At 51.6% G+C, this 13,661-nt stretch overlaps 4 protein-coding genes across 4 annotated transcripts; 3 read left to right on the forward strand and 1 right to left on the reverse strand.

Moving 5' to 3' along the window:
• The first annotated feature begins 524 nt into the window (after nucleotides 1–524).
• Nucleotides 525–5,568, forward strand: BJX68DRAFT_230249 (putative leucine permease transcriptional regulator (SAC3)). Its single transcript, XM_071039190.1, has 7 exons — nucleotides 525–811; nucleotides 994–1,735; nucleotides 1,789–1,968; nucleotides 2,021–2,981; nucleotides 3,116–4,195; nucleotides 4,243–4,575; nucleotides 4,628–5,568. Exons 2-7 carry the CDS (start codon nucleotides 1,178–1,180, stop codon nucleotides 5,299–5,301), a joined length of 3,786 nt encoding a protein of 1,261 aa, XP_070902396.1. The 5' UTR covers nucleotides 525–811; nucleotides 994–1,177; the 3' UTR covers nucleotides 5,302–5,568.
• Nucleotides 5,569–5,745: 177 nt separating this feature from the next.
• On the forward strand, nucleotides 5,746–7,531 carry BJX68DRAFT_204567 (putative protein N-terminal asparagine amidohydrolase). Its single transcript, XM_071037622.1, has 2 exons — nucleotides 5,746–6,286; nucleotides 6,386–7,531. The coding sequence occupies exons 1-2, from the start codon at nucleotides 6,100–6,102 to the stop codon at nucleotides 7,420–7,422; spliced, it is 1,224 nt and encodes a 407-aa protein (XP_070902397.1). The 5' UTR covers nucleotides 5,746–6,099; the 3' UTR covers nucleotides 7,423–7,531.
• A 2,723-nt stretch (nucleotides 7,532–10,254) lies between these two features.
• On the forward strand, nucleotides 10,255–11,186 carry BJX68DRAFT_263731 (putative HLH DNA binding protein (Penr2); the record flags this gene model as incomplete). The annotated part of the gene is made up of 2 exons (XM_071044769.1): nucleotides 10,255–10,780; nucleotides 10,834–11,186. 2 exons carry the CDS (start codon nucleotides 10,255–10,257, stop codon nucleotides 11,184–11,186), a joined length of 879 nt encoding a protein of 292 aa, XP_070902398.1.
• A 400-nt stretch (nucleotides 11,187–11,586) lies between these two features.
• On the reverse strand, nucleotides 11,587–13,062 carry BJX68DRAFT_204580 (putative extracellular cellulase CelA/allergen Asp F7-like). Its single transcript, XM_071037623.1, has 2 exons — nucleotides 12,273–13,062; nucleotides 11,587–12,204 (listed from the first exon to the last, which is right to left on the reverse strand). The coding sequence occupies exons 1-2, from the start codon at nucleotides 12,894–12,896 to the stop codon at nucleotides 11,794–11,796; spliced, it is 1,035 nt and encodes a 344-aa protein (XP_070902399.1). The 5' UTR covers nucleotides 12,897–13,062; the 3' UTR covers nucleotides 11,587–11,793.
• Nucleotides 13,063–13,661: the final 599 nt, after the last annotated feature.

The raw sequence follows: 13,661 nt of genomic DNA on the forward strand, positions 1-13,661 counted from the left end.
AGAATTTGCACCTTTTTACTCTTGAGCATCTACGACTTTTCTTCAGGGTGTATATACGTTTGTTTTTTCTTTCGCTGTTTTGCATTTCGTGATGACATGCATTTGCAATTGCGCGCCATTTCATACGAGATAAAAGCTGCCGGGGTTGATGGCACTTTGCACGGGATTATCATGCACCGCTATCTTTATGTTGTTTAATTTGGGCCTTGTTTTGTATAGAATTTTGGGAGCGAGGGCGCAGGTGGCGAAGCTGAATAGCTCGATTTAGATCCATGGTGTATATAGCAGATGACGGTGGCAGATGCACCCCCAATGAATAAGAAATACTTCAATGATGGATTTGAAGTAATACCACCATCAAAGGGAGATCATGACATTTTGAATAGTAGACAAATGGGCAAATTGACTTGTGCGCCTGCTATTGTAGATATTTCGCGCTAATTGTAGACGCGCGGCAGCTGCGCTTGGGCTCCGGCGAGAACCAATCCCGCTCCCCAGTGAATCACGGGGCTCTTCAGGACAAAGAACTCGCTCAATCACCTCGACAGCCGTCGAGTGTCACGAACTACAACAACCCATTATTCCGTTCGCCTACGATACACCTGTCAAATACCGACTAAGATACCAATCAATTCGAACTCTTCAGTCTTCTGTGCCACCTCGGTTCCATCTCCAGCACCACGTCGCAAGCTCGAGAAACACAGCTAGCGACAGCTATCTTCAACACATTTGCGGGATCACAGAAACTCCTGTGCTCTACGAACCGACCGGACAGGCGAAAACGTGTTGGTTGTCGATATTTGTGGTCAAGGTAGCGCGTCACCATCGGTCTTTTTCAACGCCCTCCTACATCATCCGTCCCACCGTTTCTTCCCTTCACTCGCGCTCGCTTCCTCTCCGCAAATACTCCGCCATCATGATACCATATATTGAATGGAAATGGGCTGACTCTGATTACGCGCCTGCCCACGATTACGGCGGATAGCACTTTAGGAATATACTGTATCGACTCCTACACCCACCGCTCGAGAGCGTCCGTTCAGGAATTTGAAGATATAAGCAACGCTCGAAATCAAAGCCTGAAAACAAACAACCCGCCTACCTATAAATCATTCATACTTTGACTCTCTTGAGGAGGACACGGTCCGTCCGCCACTCCCCCGCCGCTCGCGGTAGAATGGCCAGTCCGGCCAACCCTTTCGCTGTGCTCCACCAAACGGACGGAGCTGCGAGCTCAAGAGGACGCGGACGCGGTGGAGCATTCAACAAGCCCACGACATTCCAACCTCGAGGCGGTAGCACAAATGTTCCATTCAATCCTAGTCTTCGAGGACGAGGTCGCGGCCGAGGAGCCTCAACCGCGACAAGAGCTGGTCGTGGTAACGCGCGCGGCGCAGGTGCTGCAGGGAATACATGGCGCGGTGGTCAAAAACCGGAAGGCCAAACAAGGGCTGCTTCGCCCTTTGCGCAGCTGAAACAGACCTCGCCTGCAACAACGTCGCCAGCGCCAGCAACTGGGCCTCTCTCGCAGCAGAAACCCGCATTCACGGGGTTCGGCAGAGGGTCGCCACGACCATTTGGGGCTGCGTCGTCAACTCGCGGTGGTACGACTGTCAATTCTGCGAGAGATCCGCGGACTAAGATTCACTCGAAACCGACAAATGGAGGCCCCAGAAACGGCGTCCCTGTTGAAGACGTCTCGACTGTGGGGAGCTACAGTGATCGATATGAGCAGGTAAGTTATTCGCATGATGGTGTTCCGTAATAATCAAGGCGCTGACTGGTTAGCTCAAACTTGATCGTGCCAAACAAAGGCAACAGGCCATCAAAGACGGGCAGATGGCGGATCCCAACCAGCCTATGTCCTTGAACAAAGCGATCACACCAGTGGGCACTTGTACCAGCATGTGCCCTCAGTTCGAGCGTGTAGAGCGCATTGTCCAGAAGATGGTTGATAAGAGTGAAAAGGTAAGCTCTCGGTACCATGGCATTCTTGATCTAGTGTTTACGATTTTTATAGTATCTCGACCCCAAGACGAATACACTGCAGAACCTGGAGACAAAGATGCTTAAGCGATTTCGACGATCTGCCGCAGGGTACGATGAGCAACTTCCGTCTGATATTCGAACGCCTGCTACATTACTTCAAACGATGAACTACTTGACGCGACATATTATTGGTGGTTCGGAGCCTTTGGGATTAATCCACAAATTCGTGTGGGATCGTACGCGGTCAATTCGCAACGACTTTTCTGTTCAGCAACTTACGCAAGAGGAGGATGTGAAGGTTGCGGTGACGTGTCTGGAACGAATCGCCCGTTTCCATATCGTTTCTCTCCATTTACTCTCCAGTCCTGAAAATGAGGAGCCATTTGACCGACATCAGGAACGAGAACAGCTGAATAACACGATGCTGTCCTTGATGTACTACTACGACGACAATAGAGGCCGGATTGTTTTTCCCAACGAAGACGAGTTCCGCGCTTACTATATCATCTTCTCTATTCACGACCAACGACCTGACTTGGAGGCTCGTGTCCAGAAATGGCCTACCGAGCTGAGGAATTCACCGCGTGTCAAGACAGCGTTGGAGCTGTTCGCGGCTGCTGGAAACACCTGGGAGTACCAGGGCACCCTTGACGCTAAGCGGCCTAATGCAATCGCGCAGGGCTTCTACGAGCGGTTTTTCAGTCTGGTCAACTCTCCAGGCGTATCATATCTTATGGCCTGTGTTGCGGAGATTTACTTCAACCACATGCGCCAGACCGCCATTCGTTCAATCTGGAAAGGATACTGCCGCTATCCCGCCTCGCAACAGCACAAAAACGAAGAGTGGACGGTTGACGAGCTGACAAGTGTACTATACTTTGACGACGCCGACCAGACAATTGAGTTCTGCGAAGCCCAGGATTTGGAATTCGCCGAAAATGCCAACGGGGACCTATATCTCAACTGGGGGAGCCGCCCTGTTGATTCTGTTGGTATGTTTTGCTTTCAACCATGGTTCCGCATATTAATTCGCACTTCGTCCTGTTTTCCTCATCTACGCGCACTCCTTTGTTCTAGCTCAGTCAAAGCTGCTATCTCCCATCGACTGACTTTATCTCCTCCATAGCCTTTCAACCTTCTTCCGACCATTCCTTCTCTGATAGCTATGTTGAGTCAAAGCGGGCAGGTAGAAACCTGGTTGCTATTGTCCTCGGATTGAACGTCAAGGAAGCCGCAACACTGGGCATGATTGATAGAGAACTTCTCTCTGAGCGTAACTCTGCGATGACATCTTACGATAACGATGAGTCCTTGTTTGTGAGCGACGACGATAACGAGATGTCTACACCTACCTCACAGTCGAACAATATCACCAGTATGACTGGAGCACTTTCTTCAGCCTTTGGAGCTTCATCTCAGCCAGCTCCTGGCAACCTCCCAAGCCCTGGCCTCGGTGCTTCGTTCTCCCCAAAGCCGGAAGAACCCAAGCCCTCCGTGTCCCCGAATCCCTTCGGGTCTTTGTTTCCTTCGGCCAGCTCACAAGGTAGCTCTGTGAGCCCAGCTCCATCTCTCAACCCTTTTGCGAAGCCGTTTTCACCATTGCCTTCCGCCCAAACAACCGAGAAGCCAACCCCTTCCCCACCTCCGGTGAGCAACGGCCAGCTGGCAAGCATCTTCTCCAATGGAGCTATGCTTGCGCAGTCGAAGGCGGAGGAGAAAGCTCCTAGTCCGGCAATCTCACCTTTCCAATTCCCAGGCGTCTCTCAACCTTCGAAGCCCGCAAGCCCTTTCCCAAGTGGAAATGCGCTTGCTCAGGCAAAACCCGAGGACAAAGCGTCTACTCCGCCAGCCGCAACACCGTTCCAATCTCCAGGCGTTTCCAAACCCACATCTCAATCTTCCTCACCTGGTATCTTCTCGAACATTCAACAACCCACACCATCCACTACCTCTCCTTTCAGTGCTCCTCAACTTCCTGCTACTGTTCAACCTAGTGGCCCGACTGCTGGACAGTCTTCTACTAGCGTATTCGACACAGCGAAACCCACTCCTGCCTCAGAGAGCCGTGCTCCAGTGTTGAGCTTCAGCACACCCGAACCTGTTGCTTCAAAGCCACAAGCAAGTGCTTCGGAGATATCAATATCACAGCCACCCCCCCAACCGACTCAAGCCTTCCCCTCGTTCCAGCCAGAGAAAAAGAAAGAGGGTAAGTCTATTCTACGTAAATATATGACGCGAGCTAACAGTATATAGAAGCCCCCGCAATCCTCTCGTCTCCCAAACCGTCACCTTTCCCGGCGCCTTCTACCTTCGGACTGCCTATTGCCTCTACACCCCAACCGAGCTCAAATCAACTTGCTGCAGGCCCATCGGCCCCTCCAGCCCAAGAAAGTGCATCCTCTTTCACCGCCTCTCAAGAACCTTCGCCCCTGGCCAGCAATGGAATTGTTAAGAAACCCGCCTTCCCTCCACCACTCCAGTCGAAAATGCCGGAAACGGCGGCGCCTCAGGAATCTGCTCCTGGTGTGCAGGCTGATGTACCTGAAACCGATCACGCACCGGTGAAGACCGTCAGCGAAGAACAGGGTAAGCTCCCCTTATAGTAATTTACCCACCCTCAACTGCTAATAATGTCAAGCTCCGGCAGAACCCGCACAAGACGAAGCTGAACGTAAACTCGCTTGGATAAACTCTCTAAAAGAGGCTGCTAGTCGCCGAAGAAGGACGGTGTCAACGCCAGAAGCAACGCCGACCAGTCGCAAACGTGTCTTTGAAGAGCAAGAAACTCCCCCCGCAAAGGACGAAGTTAAGGCACAGAAAGTGGCCAAGCCCGAGCGGCCTCGAAAATCGATGGCTCAAGCTTCCGTGAGACCGTTACCCAAGCTTCCAATCCTTGAGGCGATAGAGTCCATGACTGCCCGGAAACCGGTGGAAAAGCCCGGGCCTCCTAAACCGAACCAAGTCGACGAAGATGAAATTCTTCTTTCAGCTGCGCGTATTGCTGCCGAGACTCTGAGAACCGGACCACGCCTTCTAGACGCCTTTTCGGCGCCTACTACCTACGAACCGTGGCGCTCTTCATTCAGCCCTGAAAGTAGCGTCGCTTCCTCAGTCGCATTCTCTCGAAGCCAATCGCCTCAGCAATCCGTCCACGGATACGACGTCGCCCTAGCTCCAGAAACCAACTTGGGACTCGGACGCACATTATCTCGAACTGAACAAAGACTCCGTCTCACAGGCGGTAAGGGTCTAGCTTACAAGCCTCTGAACTTTTCCCCCGGGTCGTCATTGCGCACGCCCCCGAAGAAGTAACTTGACCTCGATTCGAACGTGCTCTTCCTCGCTTGTACCTTTAGAGCAAATTTATGTATCTACCTCGATCAGTGTAATTGTTGGACGCGTTACAGACTCACAATTATGCCAGTGGTCTGGTGTTTTGGCATTTGCGGGTTTTTGTTGCATTGCGTGGTGTTTGATGGGTGGTTTCTTGCCTGTATTTCTTGTGGGATCTGTCTTAGCATGTTATGTAATATTTTGGGATTAATGCATGAGGCTGCGTGCTAGCTTCGAGGACACACATGGAGTCGTATACTTGGTCTTCAGATCTCTACCGCTGTACATGTGTAGGTGTTGTTCACTGACTTCCTTTAACATACCTTGGTATGGATGTAAACCCAAGAACCGATTAAGTCACATGACCAATGTGATTTTCGGCCAATCAAACCATGGTCAGCCTCATCGCAGCAACAACCATCTACCAAAGGTACTCCATTGCAATCAGCAATAAACGCCAACGAAACAACATACGCTCTCGAAAACAAGGAGTAAATCTCTATCAAGATTGCTGCTTTAACGTCCGTCCGTGTTGGGACATTCCAACATCGCCTCTCCCGGCCCGCTCTACACCACAGAGTCACCTCTGTCTCCAACTTGCATCAGTACACAGGAAAAACATACCTCAGTGGTTTCACTAAAAAATTCTGTCGATACATTTTCGCTTTTTTCAGACAACCAAATCAAATAATCAAAGTGTCTCCCCTTTCACACCGGCCACCAGTCCGCCAATTATTCCCCTCTACACAGGTCCATGACCAACAGCAGCGCCGAACAATGCGCATTGCAACATTGCAAATTGCCGCGAAGCTTGGAGACGTCGAGGGCAATATCCAGCGAGCGGATGAAGTCTTAGCAAATGCCGTACTCAAAGTCAACGGCCCCAGCCATGGCCAAAAAAGGAGTGCAAAAATTGAGGAGGCGGGCTTGGATATGTTGGTTTTGTCGGAGATGGCTTTGACGGGTTAGTAACTTAACTGGCACTCTCTTCTCCGTCTTGTCTCATGATGATCTTAGATGGTTGGTGTCCAGTGATGTGATCAACGGGCTGACTGGATAACAGGCTACAACTTCCCCTCCCTGGATGCCGTGAAGCCATACGTGGAGCCAGCGGGGAAGGGACGTACGGCTGCTTGGGCAAGGGAAACGGCTAAGAGACTACAATGTATAGTCTGCTTGGGGTATCCTGAAATCGAAATCACGACCCCAGAAGGAGGAGGAGAGGGAGAAACTCAACAAGAGAAATACTACAACTCCCTCCTAATCATCAGCCCAACAGGTTCTATCCTACACAATTACCGCAAAACATTCCTCTACTACACTGACGAAACCTGGGCGTCCGAGGGAAGCGCAGAGCTAGGTTGTCGAAACCTCACCCTTCCCCTCCCTCCTCCCGATTCAAAACATGTCCCCGACATCTCCGAGACCGGGAATATTGACAAAAGTTCAAGTATACGCGCACGAGAAATCCCCACCACATTCGGCATCTGCATGGACATAAACCCCTACCGCTTCGAAGCACCCTACAGCGCCTTTGAATTTGCACACCGAGTCCTCGACTCCCGCTCCGAACTCGTCATTGTCTCCATGGCCTGGTTGACGCTGTTGACGAGAGAGGAACTGGATGCGTTACGTGGTAAGCCAGAGATGGATACGTTCAATTATTGGATTCAGCGGTTTTTGCCACTCATACGGGAGAGGATTGAATATTCCTCAAACCCGGATCGGGATCATACTACTAAGAGTACTAAGGACGGTGGGGGAGATGCGGACGAGGTAGAGGAGAACAGAATCATCATCGTCTTCGCAAACCGCGCAGGCGAAGAGGATGGGATCCCGCTTGCGCGGTATGCGGGGACGAGTGCGATTATTGCTGTCTCACAGCGGCAGCACACACCATCTTCAGCGACGAGCTTACTACGGAACGGGAGTATTACATCACAAGGCGAGGAGGACGATAAGCAGAAACAGGCGGATTCAGATTTCGACGTGCGGATCCTGTGTTGGAGGATGCTCGGTGCGACGAGCGAGGGCGTTTGTTTTGCGGATACGGCGGGGGAGCCGGAAATGGTGTTTCAGTTGGTTAAGAAGGCGGGGTAGCTGACTTCAAGAGTTTCACTTCCTTTTAGTAGACTCCTAAAGTGAGACCTTACGGAGTGGAGATTGTGATTGTCGAGGAGTAAATGTAAAGATGGAGGTCCGGCTGGCGTCAGACAAGGGTATAGGATATAGTACCAGTTAGTAGGAAATTTGGATTGACTTACGCATACAAGACCCAGCGAATCAAAACTTCAAATCGAGACACCTATCGTATAGGTATGATTTTGCTGCCTATTCTCTCCACTGGAGACCATGCCGAGAATATTTTTACAGCAAGACAGGACAGACTACGTTATGCTGACTCTCGGCTGTCTACAAGCGGGAGCGGAATGCTAAGCCTCCTGGGACATTCTCGGGTTCTGTTTATCGGAGATTGGAGGTATGGTAAGTATCTAGACCTCCTTCGCTTCTAGATCGAGTGTAGTATACCCACCACATCCTCCAGCCAAGATCATGTGAATCTCTGACTCGCATGAATCCATGTGACATGCGCATAGCAGGGGCTAGATGCTTGGATCCATGGTGCTAGTGCATAGCGCGTGCAGATAGAGATAGCGCATATCAAGGAGATCTTAACGAGGTCAGGTTGCGATATGGGCAGAAGCCCACTCTCTGATAGTATCAACGCCTTAAGGTTGATGGTTAGCGCCCTCGCCCTCGCCCTCGCTTCTCGTCGTTGCAATGAGGTGGGATTTCTGGACCATCTCGCCATCCCATGACCAGCTTTGATCAGCCTTTGGCTGAACTGATCGACGGTGTTCTATCAGATGGTTTTCTTCACAGACCTTGTTTTTGAACTGATTTGGATGCGACTCTTCAGGATCCACTCCGCATTCGTCGCGCGTCATATTACGCCATCCTCTAGGGGAGAGGAGGCTTGAGTATGAGTTTGTTTGGGTACCGCATGTGACACTAGGGTTGGATGGAGTCACACTTCCACAGTTTGGGTGATAGCGAGGGTTAATGTGTGGGATATCCTGGGCGAACGTCATTAGCACCCGATCCTGGTGTGTCTTCGGATGGAAGTTCGTGGAGGGTTCTCGGGTGAAGTAGCAGCCTAGGTGAGGAGGCAATAAATCGCGCACGGATATAATAAAATGGCGAGAAGAGGGCTTCAAAACAGCTGAACGTGTGAAAGCTAAGAATATTGTCGAAAGGAAGCTGAGCCTATTAAACTGCACCTTCTCAGCATGGGCTGAGACCCCGTCAGCCAGGTCATCTGCTCTCAGCTGGAGAGCGTACTTTTGCAGAGCCACGGCCATTACAGTCGAGATATAAAGCACACCAACATAGCGCAGAGTAGATGATCGGCAGCTAGAAACGATAAGGGAAATGGACCGTGCAACCCCATGGCTGGCGGGCGATATCTGACCTTCCAACGAGAGGAGGGCCGGCCCGCGAGGGTGCAGTAGGTACTCCAGTGTGAGGCGGCAGGTGCTCTCCAATAAAGCAAGGACGGATGGGTGCGTCGCGAGGCTAAACCCCGGGTAATTGATCCGCGATGCTCTTCATCGTGCATACCTCTGTGTGTCCTCATGTTGGAGGGTTGCAGAGCGCCACGTGATCACGGGTGAACCCCTCCGCCGTCGACCGGACTGGGCATTGCCGTCAGCCAATCACCACTGCGGACGAGGCGCTCAACAGAGGGAGGGGCACGGGATTCCGGCACATGACATCGACGACGAGAAGAAGGAGGGAATCAAACCGGTTGGGTCAAATAATTATTGTAAAGACTCATGCAAGGAATGCTGGTCTCGAGAAGAAGGAGGGTAGATGTCTCGCATTGCTGTGACTGGTCGTATCATAAATATGAAGTGAGAGCCGCGCCGACCGCGAAGAGATAGCAAAGCAAGCCTCGGCGTCAGGTGACTTTAGTGCGCAGAAGGTGCGTTCGGGCCGCCGCACCACCAGCGCTTCTCCTCTTTTGAGTCCTCCTCGCCACGTGAGCAGTCGACCTCTCTCTACTCCTCCATGTATCCCTTTTTCCCAGTGTAAAAGCTGCCACTTCTTTTTGCTCGACCTCAAATTTGGCCGGTCCGTTGTTCTCAAAACGGACGTCCCTGTCGCACCGCTTTCTCCCGCTTCAAAAGACCGGGTTTCTGCGTCTGCGAGACGATTCGCGATACTCTTGTTGTTGTCCGTGGCAGGTGACTTGCTGTCAGGTGATAGATAGACCATCCCAAGGTACAGAGCTTCCTCTCCTCCCTTCTTCCCTTCTGCTTGCTTTTCCATCACGGCCCACTTCAATGGCCATCGCGTTATTGGACCTCCGGCCGCCAGGGTTCTGTCGCCCTCCCTTCCTGCTGCCCGACTGGTGGTGGCCGAAGTCCAATTTTCGCGGTTCTGCCGGTCGCAGAGACGTCATGACGCGCCTTGATGCGCCTCCTGTTCTACCCGCTGTGCTGTATACTTTCCCTTGTATTACGCGCCCAGCTACTGCTCTGTGCTTTTGTGAGCTTCGATATATGCCCAGCAGTCGGGCTTTTGACCAAGTTTTGTTGATGTTGAGATGCGGCGCCCAGCGCGTCAGCCAACGCGTCTTCCCCTCACAAACCGCAAGGTAGCCGGGGTCAGCACACAGCACAAGAGCTTATTCAACTGAACGCTTATTTAACTTGTTTCTGATGATGATCTATCCTGTTCATTATGGAGTAACTTGTGCCTCAGGCAAATCGCTCACTCACATCACTAACGTTCTATTTTCAGATCTAGTGGGATTTGCGATTACTGCGAGAACCTTACCTTGCGTAAAGACGCCGCTGGGCTGGTACGCGCTTTGAATCTATTGCATCCTTCCAACTAATACGTCTCGTTGCTCGAAGATTTGTAATCATGGCCGACACACAACTCGCCGGTGCCACGGAAGGCAATATGGTCAAGCGCAAGCGCGAGAGCAGCGATAGCGGTGGCCCAGATGCCCAGCGCATCAATCGATCATCTCATGGAAGCAACGGCAGTCTTCCTGGCCCAGATGCCCAGACCAACTTCACGCATAGCTCTCTCGGATACGACCATGGCCTGCCCACCAGCGCCACAGAGCTCAACATCGACCAACAAATCCTCCAGCACGTTGGACCTCAGAACGGGATTACCGACGAGAATGCCCTTACTGCCAAGGCAGCGCTGGCTGCCCATAATCCTCAGAACAAATACCCCCCTCCTCCGGATACCACGTTCGATAACAACCTCGCTCATGGCCTGACGTTTGGAGACGAGATCGGCCAAAGTATTGGCACTGCCCATAGTCACTCAACTGCTGCTGCAGTCTACGCCGCGCGGGAAGCACAAAGCATGAACCAAAAACCCACTGTTGGCTCCCCGGAGTGGCACCAAATCCGCAAGAACAATCACAAAGAAGGTAAGCTGCTCCTCAATGCACACGTCTGGGGACGCTTTCTAACTCAGTGCTAGTCGAGCGTCGGCGTCGTGAGGCGATCAATGAAGGCATCAATCAAATCGCTCGCCTCGTGCCCAACTGCGATAAGAACAAGGGTGCCATCTTACAGCGCGCCATTGAGTACATCAACCAGTTACACGAGGACAAGAGGCAAATAAACGAACGATGGGAACAGAGCAACATGACGACAACTCATGCTATCAATGAAATTAGCGCCCAGAACTCGAAACTGAAAGTAGAGGTCAATCGTCGCGGGGACATCGCACTAAAGTGGCTTCAAAGGTGTCGTGACGCGGGGCTCGAGTTTGATGATTACGAAGAATCCAAGGAGCTAGAGGCCCTCGATGTCGATCAAAATCAGGTCTAGCTTTTCTACCGCGCCTTGCTTTGTTGATTTTCTTTTATATGTGTCGCTCCTCAGTCCAGATTTCATTCGGCCACGATTTCTTATGGTGGTACTCTGCCCTATTCCATCATTACCCCGCTCACGTCTTTTGCTTCCGGAACACGTCTTTCTGATTTCCATTCGGTGATTTCACTCCGGTCTGTTTGTTGTAGTTCTCTTTATACACAGGAGATGATGCGGATGAATCCGTCTTCATCCTATGGCAGGGCCCGAACTGTTTATTTGTACTCGCTCCACTTATTTCTGTGCGTTATTTAGGGATGGGTTGGCGAAATAAGGTCCGGGAGTTTTTAATTTGCAGTTTTGAGTTATAGTGCTCAGAATGCAGCTGATATACCATGGCAAATGCCCTTGCAATGTGCTCCATGTAGGATCCAAGTTCTTTTAATTGAGATGAGAATCTCAGGAGACGAATATATACAGCGAAGAAAATCAACAACTTGAATGACATACAAGTCAGCTCAAGCAAGAAGCGAAAACACCTCACAATTACGTTTCTCCTCCAATAACCCTTTTCTGGCGGTCACGTCGAGAGTCAATGACTCCTTATTTCTACCTCGATACTACCTTAAACATTCCCAGAGGCGGTGGTACTCGACCCACTCGCAACACCCACATTTTTAACAACAACACTCCTCCCACTAACGCCCGTAACACGGACATCAACAGTGTCCGTCCCGAACCCAGCGGAGTTCTCGAAGAAGTTGTAGAATGTCCTCGTGGTGCTCTGCCAGTTTGAGCCGCCGTCCGTGCTGACTTCCAGCGAAGCAACAGCCTCGTTCGCGTTGACAACCTGCATTGAGAACCAGTACTGTGATGTCCCCTCCTTGTTCTTGAGGATGATGGGGCTGTCAATCCCGCAGGGGATGAAGTTGTATGAAATGGCGATCACGCCTTCGGAGGCTGGTGCGAGTTCCTCAAAGGCGGACTGGAAAAGGTCGAGGTGCGTGGGGGCGCATTCGGGGCATTTGTCGACAATCTGATAGTAGTTAGTACTTGGTATATCCAAAGGATGAATGGGAAGAAAAGGGAGTGGAGATGTGGTACCATAGCCTTAACCGAGTTTCCACTTGGCCCGGTAACAGAGACACAGCGGCCGCAGTTCGCCGCATTATCCCATGCCTCGCCCGAGAAAGCAACGCCGGACAGGTCCGAGGGGAGCGTGTATTCTGTGAACGAGCAGGTTCCGCCAGAAACGTTGCCGCCGTAAAAGGTTGCTTTGCCCGTGGTGGCGGCGCTGGACGAGGAGGATGAGGTTGAGGCAGCGGGTTTCTCGGAGGCTGTCGTCGTGGCGGCCTGGGTGGTGGTGGTTGTGGTTGAGGGCTTGACGACGGCGACTTGCGTAGGTACTTCAGAAACTGTTGGTTCCGGCTCGTCAGCGACGGAGGAGGTGGGGATTGCTTCGATTTCGCCTGCGGTAGGAACCTCCACGGCGGTTGAGGTTGTAGTGGTGGTTGTAGTGGAGGTCAAGGTCGAGGTTGTGGTAGTGGTAGTGGTAGAGGTCAAGGTCGAGGTCGGTGCAGCCTCAGCGGTGACAGTGATGTAGTATACACTAGCAGAGTAGCCAGGTGGGCATACGCCGTTCTCCTCAAGCTTGAGAGGGACCGCAGAGACGGCGGTGCTCGCGCTCAGGGCGGCAAGAGCGATAGATGCGAGGCGCTGATACTTCATGGTTCTGATATGCCTTCAAGAAAAAGAGTAAAGAATGATGAGCAGTCTCGGACAACTCAGATAGACAATCAAGTCAATAATGATAGGCAGTATAGCGATGTGAATGAATGGACGTGCAGCTAGCACAGCTTTGCTTTCAAGGAATGGACGCCTGGATATCAAATCCACGGGCAAAATGACACTGCTATACCACGTAAAGCTGGTAGAGATGGCAAGAAAGTAAGAAAACATGCGAGCAAGAGGGATTTATGTGATGGGAACACCATCGTCAGCGCCCTCGTATGTCAGGTAGTCAGCCTTGAACTGCTGACACGGCAATCTAATAAGATTAACTCATCTTAAGAGCGCATTTTTGCTCAAACCTTGCCCCATTGCTTTAATGAAGTGAGACTCGGCGCCGCGGCGATTGGGGTTTGTTGTGGGCACTAGTGAAATGAGATCGCAATCTGAAACGCCGGTCGTGGATCGGAACGTTGGAAGAATATGACAAGACCAGCGATCCGGCTCGGAACCGAGTTGGATGAGTTTGGTTGATGAAACGGAAGACACGTCATTTCTCAAGCTTGAAGTGAGAGCAGAGAGCAGACTTGAAGCGATCATGAGTCTCGCAGTAGTTGCAGGTGGCTTGAGGCCGAGTCAACAAGGCAGCACTCAAGTACGGCGGTAGTAGGATCCGTGATTTCGTTTACTGGATGAGCAAACGGGTCCGACGGTCGTTACAGGCAAAGGCTTGTATTTGTCTCTATGTGGGTATAGCTGAAGGAC

The sequence above is a fragment of the Aspergillus pseudodeflectus genome, assembly GCF_044049435.1.
Source record: "Aspergillus pseudodeflectus strain CBS 756.74 chromosome Unknown BJX68scaffold_8, whole genome shotgun sequence".
In the NCBI taxonomy this organism is placed as follows: domain Eukaryota; kingdom Fungi; phylum Ascomycota; class Eurotiomycetes; order Eurotiales; family Aspergillaceae; genus Aspergillus; species Aspergillus pseudodeflectus.